The sequence below is a fragment of the Narcine bancroftii genome, chromosome 2 (genome assembly GCF_036971445.1).
Source record: "Narcine bancroftii isolate sNarBan1 chromosome 2, sNarBan1.hap1, whole genome shotgun sequence".
Lineage (NCBI taxonomy): Eukaryota > Metazoa > Chordata > Chondrichthyes > Torpediniformes > Narcinidae > Narcine > Narcine bancroftii.
This window is the reverse complement of record NC_091470.1, coordinates 291621377-291636653: the sequence shown is the minus strand read 5'-3', so window position 1 is coordinate 291636653 and position 15277 is coordinate 291621377. Positions and strand designations below refer to the sequence as shown.

General features: G+C 38.3%; 1 protein-coding gene across 11 annotated transcripts in view; it reads left to right on the top strand.

The window, feature by feature from the left end:
- sgk3 (serum/glucocorticoid regulated kinase family member 3) overlaps positions 1 to 15277 on the top strand; it is a 107768-nt gene that overhangs the window by 87096 nt on the left and 5395 nt on the right. For 10 of the 11 annotated variants that reach the window (XM_069921347.1, XM_069921346.1, XM_069921349.1 and 7 more), the window contains 6 exons: positions 1 to 132; positions 1187 to 1299; positions 6212 to 6248; positions 10483 to 10569; positions 12132 to 12227; positions 13134 to 13289. In XM_069921347.1, the coding sequence (XP_069777448.1) occupies positions 1 to 132; positions 1187 to 1299; positions 6212 to 6248; positions 10483 to 10569; positions 12132 to 12227; positions 13134 to 13289 (621 nt within the window). The remainder of the gene's footprint in view (positions 133 to 1186; positions 1300 to 6211; positions 6249 to 10482; positions 10570 to 12131; positions 12228 to 13133; positions 13290 to 15277) is intronic. The other variant, XM_069921351.1, reaches the window with a different exon arrangement.

Genomic DNA, 15277 nt, shown 5'->3' with positions numbered 1-15277 from the left:
CAAAGGCACATAATGGCTGAACGTAACGTACTGCTGAAAAACTCCAAGCATCCTTTCCTGGTTGGACTTCATTATTCGTTCCAAACCACAGACAAGCTCTACTTTGTTTTGGATTTTATTAATGGTGGAGAGGTTAGTATTATTATTTGAACCAGTGAATAGCTTCCAAAGCAGTTCATGCTCAATTTTGATCTTTGGTTTTGTACACTAACAGAAACCAACCTCTTGCTTTGCATGTGAAAACTGGCACTGATACTGATATGGAAAGCAAATAGCTGATTATTGCAGAACCATTAACCACATTTGAACTAATTCTAATATAATGCTTCCCACTTATTTATATTTATCTGTATCTCTTTGCTTGATTAATTGCTTTTTAAATGGGTACAGGCAATCTGTTCATAGGCATCCACTAATGTTTGAAAATGTTATACGCAAATAAATTATCTACTTGACTGTGTGGGTGCAGTTAATATCAGTTCATTAACTTCTCTATTTGGCCACCCCTTAACTTTCAAACCCTTACTCTGGTCTTTTTCTCTCCAAACATAATTTACATCCCATAATGATCTGAAACCACCTTTTCATCTTTAATTTCTAACTTCGAGAAACAGCATCATCTTTACTCACCCTCTTCCTTTTTGTTTACTGACAAGTTTCCAGACTATTGTTGCTTCTTATAAAATTCTTGTTCCTTTATATTTTCTTTTTGCTCCATACCTCTGTATCTTCCTATAATCCTCTGCATAATCGGGATTCCTCCACATATGACCTTTGCATCTCCCAGTTCATGCATTGTACCATTGTTGGCCACTGGAAATCCTTCCTGAGCCATCCTACCCCTCTACCTCCTATCAGTTACTGAAGACCTGAATGGTACTTCCATCAAGCCTTTATTCATCTTTGCTAATATTTCTTCTCTTGGCTCACAGTAATTTCTTAGTTGGTTGCAATTCTCTGAATGTTGTAGGTGCATTGTACTCAGCTATAGGTGTAATGTGAGGCAAGTTGGGTAAATATCATTGTATGTAATGCACATGGAAAAATTTCCATTTTGGCTGTAATTCATCTGCATCTGCTTAGAAATCTTCACCTGAATATAATGAAACTCCTCTTCATATTTCATGGTAAATCGACAAGTTGAACTTGATGGTGAGTTAATATACTTATCCTATATGATTTTTAGTTGTTTTTCCATCTGCAAAGAGAGCGTTACTTCCCAGAAGACAGAGCCAGATTTTATGCTGCAGAAATAGCCAGCGCACTGGGATACTTGCATTCACTCAACATTGTTTACAGGTAACATATTGTTCGGGATTTATTGTAAATTATTGCAGTGAATTATAAAAAGGGTTGAATTTTATTTTAGGGTAATGCAAAACAACAAAATAGGATCAGGACAAGACCAACATGATGCATCAGGTCTGGCTCACTGTTGCAGTAGAGGTCCAATAGATTGCCATCCTAATTTCTTGTTTTACCAGGACATTAACTTGCAGTGCTTCATGTACACGGACACCATGTCCCTCTTAACACCAGAAACTTTCAATTTTGCATCATTTAAAACAAACATCTATCATGTTTCACTCATTGACTTACATTGTCTGTGTTCTTCTCTTGAAGCCTCCATGCATCTTCCTCACAGCCTACTGCCATCCAGTATTGGTATAAAACCTCAACGTTTTAAATTTGATTTTCTCTTTCAAATCATAGATAATTGATGTGGATAGTGAGCAACTCCTGTATTCCATTAGTTTCAATTTGACTCTATTTTCAGTTTTCCCCTGAACCCCTGTCCTCTGTGGTTAATAATCATTTGTGTGGCACCTTATCAAAGGCCTTCTGTACATCTAAACACAGTATAGTGCATCCAGTGGTCTTCCCTTATCTAATCTGTTTATTGCAACCTCCATTTAAAAAAAAAATAGTTTCATAATTTAAAACCAAAATTTTCAAGGATCAAAACTATGATCAAGACTGGCATTAGCTCTGCTATTTTGAAGAGTTTACAGATTTTGTCATTCCTGTCAATGCTGTACTCAGACATGCACAGGAAAGTGATCTGATCCATCATATTGAGTCTAGTTGCCCTGCGCCAGTATTTTCTCACAGAAACAGCATATATACCTATGAACTGCGGCTTGCTTGGAAAATAACTTTTTATCCCCTCTGTATTTGGACTCACCACTGATTCCAGAGAAGTTGGCAAATTTTAATTTTCTTTCACGACTGGGGATCTACCCCACACTCAGCTGTGATTTTTTTTTCCACCCTCATTTTTTTTCTCACTACTTTCAAGCCACTGACTTAGTATTCCATTGACACATACCCTTGATTTGCATTTTCAGATGGTGGAAAGGATTTAGGAAGTCAAATAGTAAGACAATTCAACTCCTCTAGTGATCATGGCATTTATGTAGCTTGTCCATTTGAGTGTGTAGCCAGTGGTTACTTTCAAGATAAAGATGCTGGGCACTTGGGTATGGAGTTCAAGAGTAAACAAGTAGGCTATATAAATAGAGTTCTAATATGCAAGACAAAAATGTTATTTGCTTCCTAATCTGAAGTGTTTGTAGTCCAGCTCTTGCTGTACATGGGCATTATTTTGTCTAGCAATGCTCATGGAGTTGACCACTGTGTAGTCATGAATAGATGAAGGTGCCAAGTTTGTTGCTGATACAAAAAAGTGAGATAATAAGCCCTTCGAGCCTGCTCCGCCATTCAATAAGATCATGGCTGATCTGATCACTGACTCATCTCCACCTACCTACCTTCCCCATGTCCCTTAATTTCTTTTTTATGTAAAAATCTATCTAACTGAATCTTAAATATGTTTAATGAAGTAGCTTCAACTACTTCCCTGGGCAGAGAATTCTACAGATTCACTACACTCTGGGGGAAAAACAGTTTTTCCTCATCTCTGTCTTAAATCTACTCCCCTAGTTCTGCCTCAATCTTTTCTATCCCTTTCATAATTTTATGTTTCTTTAAGATCTCTTCTCATTCTTCTAAATTTGAGTGAGTATAATCCCAGATGATTTAGTCTCCTTGTAGGTCAACTCCCTCATCTCTAGGATCAACCTGATGAACCTTCTCTGTACTGGCTCCAGGGCCAGCACATCCTTCCTCAAGTATGGAGACCTTCCTGCTCTTGAATTCAATTCTTCTACCGATGAAGGCCAACATTCCATTTGCCTTTTTAATAACCCGTTGCAACCCAACTTTTTGCAATTCATGCACAAGCACTCCCAAGCCTTTCTGCACTACAGCATGCTACAGTTTAACACCATTTAAATGATAATCTGCTCTTTTATTTTTCCTACCAAAGTGGATGACCTCACATTTACTAATGTATTCCATCTGCCAGACCTTTGCCCACTCACCTAACTTAATTATATCCTTCTGCAGCATTTCCACATTCTCTGTACAATTTGCTTTTCGACTCAATTTAGTATCATCTGCAAACTTGGCAACACTACATTCTGTCCCCTATAACAAATCATCAACATAACAGCTTTGGGCCCAGCACCGACCCCTGAAGCACGCCACTTACCACTGCCAGTCTGAAAAACACCTATTTATCCCGACTCTCTACCTTCTGTCAGTTAACCAATCCTCAATCCATGCCAATATACTTCCCCTGACTCCATTCATCTGTATCTTATTGATAAATCTCTTGTGCAGCACCTTATCAAACACCTTCTGGAAATTCAAATATACAACATCAACCTCTTCCCTTCAATCTACTGCACCCATTATATCATCAAAGAGCTCAGCAAGTTTGTCAAACAAGACTTGCCCTTTCTGAATCCATGCTGCATCTACCTGATGGAACCCCTTCGTTCTAAATGTCTCGCTATTTCATCCTTAATGTCAGCTTCAAACATTTTCCCGACTATAGACGTTAAGCTAACAGGCTGATAGTTACCCATCTTCTGCCTACATCCCTTTTTAAAAAGAGGCATGACATTTGCTGTCTTCCAATCTGCTGGGACCTGCCATTTCCGTTAGTACTCTGGGATGCATCCCATTAGGTTCAGGGGATTTGTCTGCTTTCAGTCCCATTAGTTTGCTCATCACTATCTCTTTCGTAACAATTATTTTATTGAGGCCCTCTCCTCCCTTCACATCACTATCACAAAATATTTGTTCAATTCCTTGGCCATTTTCTCAATACTCAATATCAATCTCCCTTTCTCATCTTCCAAGGGACCTTTGTCGACTCTAGCCACCCTCTCCTGTTTTATATATTTGAATTTTTTGCTAACTGTTTTTATATTTCATGCTAATTTACCTTCATAATCCTTCTTCCCTTTCCTTATTTCTCGTTTAGTTGTCCTTTGTTTCCTTTTAAAGTTTTCCCAATCTTTCAGTTTCCCACTACTCTTGGCTACTTTGTACACATGAGCTTTTAATTTTATATTTTATTTCCTTAGTTAACAAAGGCTGACTCTTCCCTCTCTCACTGCCCTTGTTTTTAACGGCATGAGCAAACAAACTCCCCAGGGAGTTGATCCTGGCCCTGCCCAGATGTAGACCTTCTGGTTTGTACCAGTTCCAAAGCCTCAAAAAACTGAAAACTTTCCTTCTGCACCACTGGTCAAGCCGCATATTCATTCTAACTATCCTGCTATTTCTACTTTGGCTAGCTCGTGGCACTGGTAATAGATAATTTGTCACACTGCATGATGAAAAGCATTGTGAGGCAAGCCTCGGGGGGGGGGTGCGAAATATTGACCAACCCTTTCTCTCCATCGATGTTTCCTAACCTTCTGAGTCCCTCTGTTTCTTCATTGTTCATTTAATATTCTAGCATCTGCAATTTTTTGTTTCTTTTGGAATTGTTATGCTTTGCATTTTGGTAAAATAATTTTTAAAAATGCAGAATTATTTAATTGGTGTGAGACTAAAATATTAGTATTCAGAAAATCTGGTTTCCTTGGGTGGCACGCGGGAACAATAAGTAGAATGCTGGCCTTTATTGCAGAGGAAATCAAGCTAAATGGATTTTTGCTCTCAAGGCTGGAATGAAATGTGATTTCATTAAAGTTCTGAGAAGGCTTGACAAGAGTAGTTCTGTGAGGATGGGTTGTTTTCCTGAGGAGACATCCTGGAATAAGGGGTGTGGCAGAGGGTAAGAGGTTATACAAGGATAAGAGGTTGTCAATTTAAGAAAGATGAAGATAAATTCCTTCTCTGGGGCTAGTGATTGTTTGAATTTTCAACCCTAGAAAACAATGACTGCTGAGTTATTAAGTGTATTGAAGTCTAAGGGACATTCCTAAACTACAGGACAAATGAGGTGAAGTTTCAGCAACCTATTTGAATTGACATTAAATGTTAGATCAGCCATGATCTTATTAAAATGACCAAACAGACGTGAATTTGGACTCCTCTTTCATTTATATTTATGTCATTTCTATTCAGAAGTTATAGATGAAGGGAGGTCAAAAAATGAAGTTGAATCCAGTAAAGCTGCCCTGAGGATTTTCTGCAGCTATGCGCTGTAGCTGATTTGTGTCCATCAAACGCAGCCCCTCCATCCTTTAGCCACTGGAAACTTTTCCATGAAATCAACTAATTACATTTATTCTTCAATGTTACATGATTAAAGACTTCTTTATGTGAAGAGGCATGTTCCTTTACCAGCTTCTAAAATTTGAACGTAACTGACCAATAAAGCCTGCAGTGAAATTAGGAACTGAGTGGTCCTGACTGAATCCAAACTAAATTGAACTGTGCTGATTTTGGCGAGTGCCACCTGATGCCTAGTTATTTCCTTCAATCTCCCATTGATTGGGACTAGGCTAACAAACAGTTATTAACTAGGTTAGATTAAACTTTCATTTTCTGACATTATATAAAGTTATTTGTTTGGATGATCTTCAACTTTTACAAAATATTACCGCTAGTATTTGTTACAGAGTTGAAAATTGTCAACTAACACTATTGGTCTACCAGTTCCAAGTGCACCCAATGTCAGTGTGGTCAAATTAATTAGTGGTGCTGTTATTGTAGTAACTATTGCATGTACATGCTAATTTACTGCAATATTACTGTAGATTATTCCAAAGATTTAAACTCGGACATTCAAGGACTTAATGAATGAACTTTTATCATGTTCTATTCTGTTGTTAAATGAGCAACTGTTTCATTTAATTTTAAAGCCTGTATGTAAACAAGAATTTTAAATGTCTTTTTGCTGTAATAGGGATTTGAAACCAGAAAACATCCTTTTAGACTCACAGGTATGTGTATGAATTTCCTATTAGTTAATGGAACACCAATATTTTATTTTCAAAATGGGACCCAACCCAAAATATTGATTGAAAACTGAAACTTCAAATTCTCATTCTTGATCATGGACATAACAAAAAGTTAGAATGAACTGGGGACAAATATTACTATATTTTCATAAATTTAGGCAAGAATGAATTTTGTTTAATCCCTGTTTAAAAAAGATGTTCGTTTATTATCTCGTGTTTATCACTGTTTTAACTAAAGGCATTAAACAAATAAAATTGTATGATGGCTGTGTGGGAGGCCCATCAGAAAAATATAGACACATAGGCCCAAAAGGAAATGAGGTTTGGAGTTGAGTAGTCATGACTGAACCAGGGGAAATCAGCTGGTCTAGATTTCAGTGGCACTGAGTATAGTAAATTTAAATTTTATTTACAACATGATAAAAGCCAATTCTGGCATTTAAACCAGTGCTGCCAAATTACACCTAATTAACGTACAACATCTTGTGTTTTGGAGGGTGGGTGGAGACCAGAGAACCTGGAGAGAATCAATGCAGTTCAAGGGGAGAATCCAGGCAGTTCAAGGGGAGAATGTACAAACTCCTTACAGACAGTGTTGGATTCGAACCCGATCACTGGCACTGTGACAGCATTCCGTTAACCGCTATACTAACTGTTCTACTGAATCAGACCAAACCTCGGTCGGAGAGGGAGACACTCTGGTTTGGGAGCTCATTCAGAGAGATAATATTTTTTCTGGAATGTGAGGTAGAGGACATTGCTAATGGTGCCATTGGGTCAGGGAGTTGATTTGAGTCCTAAGGATGTTAGTAATAATGGGAATGAGAGCAAATGCTGAGATGTTGAAAGGAGTACCTGATTCAAAAATCATGTTTGCTTCTATCTCCTCCACAGTATATTGGATAAGGTCTTTAACCAATGTTGAAACAGTCCTTTGCTGGATTGCTTCTTTATAATAAGGCCCAGAGCTTGAATGTACAAATCAAATTGCATCACTTGTGCTTGGTGACTTTAAAATATGCTTTGTATGCTCAGTGAGAATGTGAATCTGCAGTATTAGGGATAGCCTGCCTGGACACGAGCTTTCTGCAATCAGACGTCAAGGCTCTCACCACCATCCAGTGACTCAAAAAGCCTTTCCCATGTGAGGCAAAGTTTCACATGCACCTCCTCTAACCTCATCTAGTACATTTGGTGCACTTTTTAAATTTTTTTTATTTTTCACACTATGAACCATACTGACCAAAATACACACAAACATTTCCCTCTTGAATATGCACAGTGTCATTTTCTCCCCTTTCCCCCCCATTCTCTCCCTCCTTCACCCCCCACCTCCCCACCCACTCAATGTTCAACATATATGATACATTAAACCCATTAAACAATGTCATCACACAATGAAAATAAACAAGAAAATTGTCTCATCTACTTTTACATACTGGGTCAGTTCATTTCGTCTTCTTCTCCTCTGTCATTTTAGGTGGGTGGATGTCCACGGTAGGACTTCTCTGTTGTGTTCCATGTACGGTTCCCAAATTTGTTTGAATACTGTGATGTTATTTCTTAAATTATATGTTATTTTTTCCAATGGAATACATTTATTCATTTCTATGTACCATTGCTGTATTCTCAGGCTATCTTCTGATTTCCAGGTTGACATAATACATTTTTTTTGCTACAGCTAAGGCTATCATAATAAATCTTTTTTGTGCTCCATTCAAATCGAGTCCAAGTTCTTTACTTCTTATATTTCTTAGAAGAAAGGTCTCTGGATTTTTGGTATGTTGCTTTTTGTGATTTTATTTAATACCTGATTAGATCTTCCCAAAACTTTTCCACTTTCTCACATGCCCAAATTACATGTACTATTGTTCCCATTTCATTCTTACAGCGAAAACATCTATTAAAGCATTATATAAAGGACATTGGCGAAGGTGACAGTAAATGGATATATATCAAACCAATTTAAATTAAGCAGGTCAACGAGGCAGGGATGTCTACTATCTCCCTCACTGTTCGCATTAGCTATAGAACCATTGGCAGAACTGATAAGAACAGAAAATAAAATAAGAGGGATAAAAATAAAAGAGAAGGAATATAAAATCAGTTTATTTGCAGATGATGTCATAGTATACTTAACAGAACCAGAATTAACAATAAAAGAATTACATAAGAAATTAAAGGAATATGGAGAAGTATCGGGGTACAACATCAACGCAAATAAAAGTGAAGCGATGCCAATGAATAATGTGGATTTCACAAAGTTTAAGAAAGAATCAGCATTTAAATGGCAAACACAAACAATCCAATACCTAGATAATAATTTAGGCCATCTATACAAATTAAATTATCAGCCATTAATGAAGAAATTACACGACGACTTAGAACATTGGAAAGATTTACCATTAACACTGATAGGAAGGGTAAATTGCATTAAAATGAATATTTTCCCAAGGATACAATACCTATTCCAATCATTACCAATTCACCTAACAGAGAAATTCTTCAAGGAGCTAAAGAAAATAATAAGGAAATTCTTATGGAAAGGGGGGAAACCGAGGATAGCGTTAGATAAATTAACAGAATGGTACAAACAAGGGGGCTTACAGCTACCAAACTTTAAGAATTATTATAGAGCAGCACAATTAAGATACCTATCAGATTTTTATCAAACAAGGGAAAAACCAGATTGGACCAGATTAGAGCTAGATAAAATAGGGGAGAAGGTACCTGAACATATACTATATAAGTGGGATGAAAAGCTGGTGCAACATGGGAATTCACCAGTACTGCACCATCTGATCAACATTTGGAAGAAGATTCATGTAGAAAGGAAAAAAACAAATTATCAACTACCAAAATTAATATTGACACAAAATCAACTAATCCCCTTCACAATAGATAACCTGTCATTTAGAGAATGGGAGAGAAAGGGGATCAGAAGAATAGAAAATTGTTTTTCGGGAAATAAATTATTATCTTTTGAACAAATGAAGTGCAAATATGGTCTAACTCACGGTACAATGTTTGCATACCACCAACTGAAAACCTACTTGAAGGACAAATTGGGAAGTAAGCTAAGGTTACCAGAAGGAACCAATTTTGAATATGTGATTACAGACATAATGATCATTAAAAGATTTATAACAAACATGTATATCAAACTCCAAGAGAAAGAGAATGAGGAAACAAGCTGTACACCCAAACTAAAAATGGGAACAAGATCTAAACATAAAGATAAAGAATGAAATATGGGAAATGCTATGCTCCGGAACTATGAGAAATACAATAAACACGAGGTTACGCATGATACAATATAATTGATTACACAGGCTATACACCACGCCCCAAAAGTTAAATAAATGGTACATTTGGTGCTCTTGATGTAGCCTCTTCAACATCAATGAGATCCAGCACAGACTTGGGGACCATTTTGTAAAGCATCTACATTCTCTCTGCAATAGCTGTACTGAGCTTATTGCATGCTATTTTAACTCCCCTTCCCATTACTTTACCAATCTGTCTGTCTTGGGTCTTCTCCACTGCTAGAGTGAGGTCCAACATAACCTGGAGGAACAAAACCCATTCTGCCAGTCTACTGTCCAACTCTCTTGCACGCTCTCTTTCTTATGCTCTCCCTTATTCCCCCCCCCACCCACCTCCTATTTGGTTCAATCTGGTTTCTCTTTATACCACTATTCTCACCTTCCAGCGCTGACAGCTTTTGTCTTCTAATCACCTACTCCAGATTGTATTTGGCTTCAGATTCCAGAATTTGAAGTCTCTTGTGTGTCTCGTGTGTGTCTTGTATGCTTGTTCATAGTTCCTACAAATGGTTATTTAAAATAAATATATAAAAAGCATTATTCAGTGTAACTTCCCATCATAGTTATTAAAATCCACTTTTTTTTCTTTAGGTAAGCATTGATTTTAAAACTGCACATCAGTTTTTGAAACTAAGTGGCCATTGATGATGTGAGGGTCAATAATAAAATTTCAGTGATAATTAGACAAAAAAAATTGAAATATAGCACATTTTTAAAAATGAAGTGAATGAACTGAGAGTTTTCTACACAATTGAAGGCTCTTTAATTCAAATGTCACTTTGACTTTTCTCTTGACAGATGTTGGCTTATCTTTGTTAACATTTTCTATATCTGTTTTGAATGCTTTTTTAAAAAAGTTATTTATCAGTTCTGTTCACTTTGTGATCTAGGGGCACATAGCTTTAACAGATTTTGGTCTCTGTAAAGAAGGAATTGCTTGCACTGACACTACATCCACTTTCTGTGGAACACCAGAGGTAATGATCAATTTTTCAAAGAGATTTTTACACAATTTTGCAAATGCAATGCTGGCACTCATTTCAAGAGGAATAGATTTAAAAAAACAGAGATGTGATGTTGGGACTTTATAAGGCACTGGTGAGACCTCACTTGGAGTATTGTGAGCAGTTCTGGGTTCTTCATTGAAGAAAGGATGTGCTGGCATTGGAGTTCAGAGGAGGACACAAGGATAATTCTGGGAATGAAAGGGTTATTATAAGAGGAGTGTTTGACAGGTCTTAGCCTGCACTCGTTGAAATTTAGGAGAATGGGGGAGGAATCTCATTGAAACATTTTGAATGTTTAAAATCATGGACAGAGAAGATGTAGAAAGGTTGTTTCCCATGGTGGGAGAGTCTAGGACAAGAGGGCAGAACTTCAGGATTGAGGGGGATCCACTTAGAACAGAGATGTGTAGGAATTTCTTTTGTCAGGGTGGTGAATGTATGGAATTTGTTGCCACAGGTGGTTGTGGAGGCAGTTATTGGGTGTATTTAAGGCAGAGATTGATAGGTACTTGATTAGCCAGGGCATCCAAGGTTATGGGAAGAAGGCCAGACAGTGGGACCGAGTAGGATCAGCTCATGATTGAATGGCAGGGAAGACCCGATGGGCTGAATAGCCTATTTCTGCTTCTATCTCTTGTGGTCATAGTTTTATTGTTTATTTTGCAAGTTACTTTGAGACTTTTCCAACATACTTAATGATATGCTAAGTTAAGGAATGTTTTTTGCAACTTAAATATATTTGTTAGAAAAGGGAGTTATTGCTCCGGCTAGGTCAATCAATCATAGGTTCATTGTCATTCATTTACACCTGATTAACTTCCACTAAAACATTCTGGAAGTGTTCCTGTTAATACAGACAGTACAGCAGTCAAAGTTCAAGCACTTTACCTTATATGTATGTACACATTGACTGCTGCATTTCCAAAATGCCACAGAGTGTTTTGGAACATTCTGGAAAGAATGTGAAATATGCTAAATAAATGCTTTTTTTTTGTGTGTGAATTTCAAACAACGTAGACCACAGAATCCAATTTCTAACAAACATTTAGGGACCTAAAAGTTTCACTAAATGGAAAATAGATAAAATGCTTGTTTCAAAGTAGTTTAAGATCCTTCCAATGTGTACAGGAGAAATAAATGTTTAAAATATACAGATGATGGGATACAAATGAGTTTAAAGAAAAAAGTGAGCAATGAACTTTTGTTCAAAACATTGGCCACGTGAATACAATACTGCAGCATGCAATTCCCTGGTACAAATCGGTGCAATCTAACCAAATGCTTGTTTTTCAACCAAATTATTGAACAATTTGGAGATTGCCTAAATGTTTAATTGGGATGCTTCAGTCAGATTTTATTTACTTTGGATTCTTGGAACTATTGATCAGTTCAGCCCACTACACTTTACTCTTTTCAAAAAGATGAAGCAGGATCTGGCACAAGCTTAATCACTAATGAAACAACCTTACAGTGAAGCTGAAAGTTAATAAAATGATTGGATTCCAGAAGATATTTGTTTTGCTTTATTTCAGTATCTTGCACCAGAAGTGCTCAGAAAGCAACCTTATGATAATACTGTTGACTGGTGGTGTCTTGGCTCTGTTCTGTTTGAAATGCTGTATGGCCTGGTATGTATTCTAGTTACCTTTTTTGAAATCTTAATAATAAGTGATTACCACTTTCTACTGCCTGTGGGTCAGTGGCAGAGTGAGATCTTGTAGTTTGTGGGGTTACTTTAGTATCCTTACCTTGACTTCTCATTGCAATATTCCTTTAGTTTTCTTAAGTTCATAGTTTATTCATTCCCATATATGCATAACATATTGCAATATTTTAACCATACCAGTTTCTGTTTAGAAGTCATTGAAAGTGTTAAAAGGTGAACTTTGTCCTTGGGTGCTGAATGCATTATATAATGGCAGCTGTGCATTGCATTCATTTCCAAAATCTGGTTCAGTTGAAGAAGGTGGAATAGAAATTTTTGGAATGGAATTCAATCCTTTATATATTGCATGCTTGGCAAGAATACCCAATAGTCTGGTTGAAAGGGGATGTGTGGCCTGGGAGAGTATTAAGGGACGTAAAACATCTTTTTTGAAAGGCTTTAAAAATTACTTCAAAGAGCTTTTGCTCATCACTGTTTAAATAATGCATACATTTCTTGTTGATGTTGGGACATTAGTTTGAGGCTTGAAAGGAAAATCAGGTGAGCATCACATTTGTGCACTGAGCACGCATCTCTTGTGGAATTATACGTTCAGGCCATAACTTGTTCCTCTTGATGTATTTGAGATGTTTGCACCAAAAAGGTATATTTAGGTTCATTGCTCTTCATACATGTTCCATCCTAAAACATGCTGGTGTAAATAATGAAGATATTCGTGTAAACTGATGTGTTCTTGATCATTGGTGTCACAGCTATCTAACATTTACCTTGGATCCCTAAAAGATGCACTGTTAAGAGCCCAGATAATGTGTATCCAGCTGATAGAAGGGAAATTAGCATTTAAAAAATTGGTGTATTTTTCCTGCAGCCTCCCTTCTATAGCCGTGATACTGTAGAGATGTACGAATATATACTTCACAAGCCATTGCAGCTAAGACCTGGAACAAGTGATGAGGCATGTTCTATCCTGGAAGGACTACTTGAAAAAGAAAGCCAGAGAAGACTTGGAGCAAAAGAAGATTTTGTAAGACTTCCTTTCACAACCTTTAAAATATTTCACCTTATATTATTTTTGCATTCATAATGTTAACCTACCTAATTTCACTTTGACAAAGGCAAACTTTATCTTCCCATCATCATCTACAATTCTCTTTTAATAGCTTGGCTAAGTGAATGCTATTGAATCCAAGAACGCCATGGGGTCAAGCCCTATTCTACAGTCTTACCTATCAACCTTGCCACAAAGGGAGAGTGCAGTATTAGATACATTCAAAATTTATCAGTTAATTAACATACAAACCCATGTACATTTTGAAGGGTGTGAGGACTCTGGAGCACCCAGAGGAAACTCTCGCGGACATGGGGAGATCTCCACACACACCCAGCGCCAGAGTTGAACCTGGATTGTTGGTGCTGTAACAATATTGTGCTAACTGCTACGCTAATGTGCTGCCCCTATTTTAAATTCCATTCTATTTTGAGACAATTTCTACATTAAAGTTTCTACTAAATACAAGTTGGGTTGCAGCATTATCACCTAATGTCAGTGTTTACCAGTATATCCCTGCAGAAATCCTGATTTACAGTGCCATCATTGATTCTCATCAGTTGCCATTTTCTCCCCTAATGTCAGTTATCAGTCTGTGCTGTACCCACAGACTCCTCACATAGTTTGACACTGCAATACATTGTTCCATGATATCATAGCTCTTAGTCAGGGAAATTTGACCCCTAACTTGTGGTTGATTAAACCTGATGCAAGCATAACAATCCTCATTCAATTGAATGGAAGACTTCCAGAAGAAAAGCAAATATGTTTTAATTTAAATTGAGTTTAATGATTTTATTTTTTGTGGGTGTTCTTCACTGGTTATTAAAATCATTTCCAAGTCCATGTATCTACTTGTGGAGATAGCCCCCATGCCATGCTGAGCCAGGCTCTCCAGCAGAAGACTGTACTGGAGGTCATTCTGGAGCAAACAGCATGGCCTAGACCAGGGATGGCCAAACCGTGGCTCGTAAGCCTCATGCAGCTCTCTGACATGTAATGTGCGGCTCGCGGGAAGGGTAGGTGTCGGCAGCAGGGAGGGTAGGTGTCGGCAGCAGGGAGTGTAGGTGTTTCCAGCGGGGAGGGTAGGTGTTGGCAGCGGGGAGGGTGGCTGTCAGCGGGTCACCAGCTGACTGTCATCAGCCTGCCCGCTGCTAGGCACCTAAAAGCTGCTAGCTGCTTTGACTTGCTGCTTTCAGGAGCCTAGGAGGAACGTTTGGTGTGTAGACTTGATTAGAAATAAATATTTTGCAAAATTGCTCCCTTTGAAACAATGCTTCTTCACTATCTGCAGTGTAACAGCATTTTGCAAATGGATGATTTGCAAGCCAAGGATTGGAAAATACTTTGCCCTCAAAACTGTACCGGGGTGGGCAACCTCCCATGCCGCCCGCCCTAGCCCCGTAGACCTGCGCCAGCTGCCCCAGCCCTGATGTCCTGCGCCGGGGGGCTGTCAGGCAGCAGGGAGTTGGGTCGCTGGGCAGTGGTGAGGGTGGCTGTCAGGCGCAGGGAGTTGGGGTGCCGGCTGATTGTCATCAGTCTGCCCCCTGCTACACACCTTAAAGCTGCTAGCCACTTTCAGGCTATTGCTTTCAGGTGCCATGGGGGAGCGCTCGGAAGCGGAGAATATACCTCCCCAAGGTGGGTTGAGTAAGTACAACTCGGGGACGGGTCCTCCGCTTTCAGGTGGTCTCCCGACAGCTGCATTCGGGTATTTTAGGCGGCTTTACATTCGGGTATTATGGCCACCTGAAAGGGGCTAACGATAGCGTTAGTGGATGTGGCTTGCGATCGCCTGATTCCTACGGCTCTCAAACATCTGAAGTTTATGGTATGCAGATCTTATGATAAGCAAGTTTATCCACCCCTGGCCTAGACAGAGGTTCAGCAATTCTCAGTCCACAGAAGATCTGCTTCTTGGTCTTTCTGATAATATATTTCTAAAACTTGTGTTGTTAGCTGTA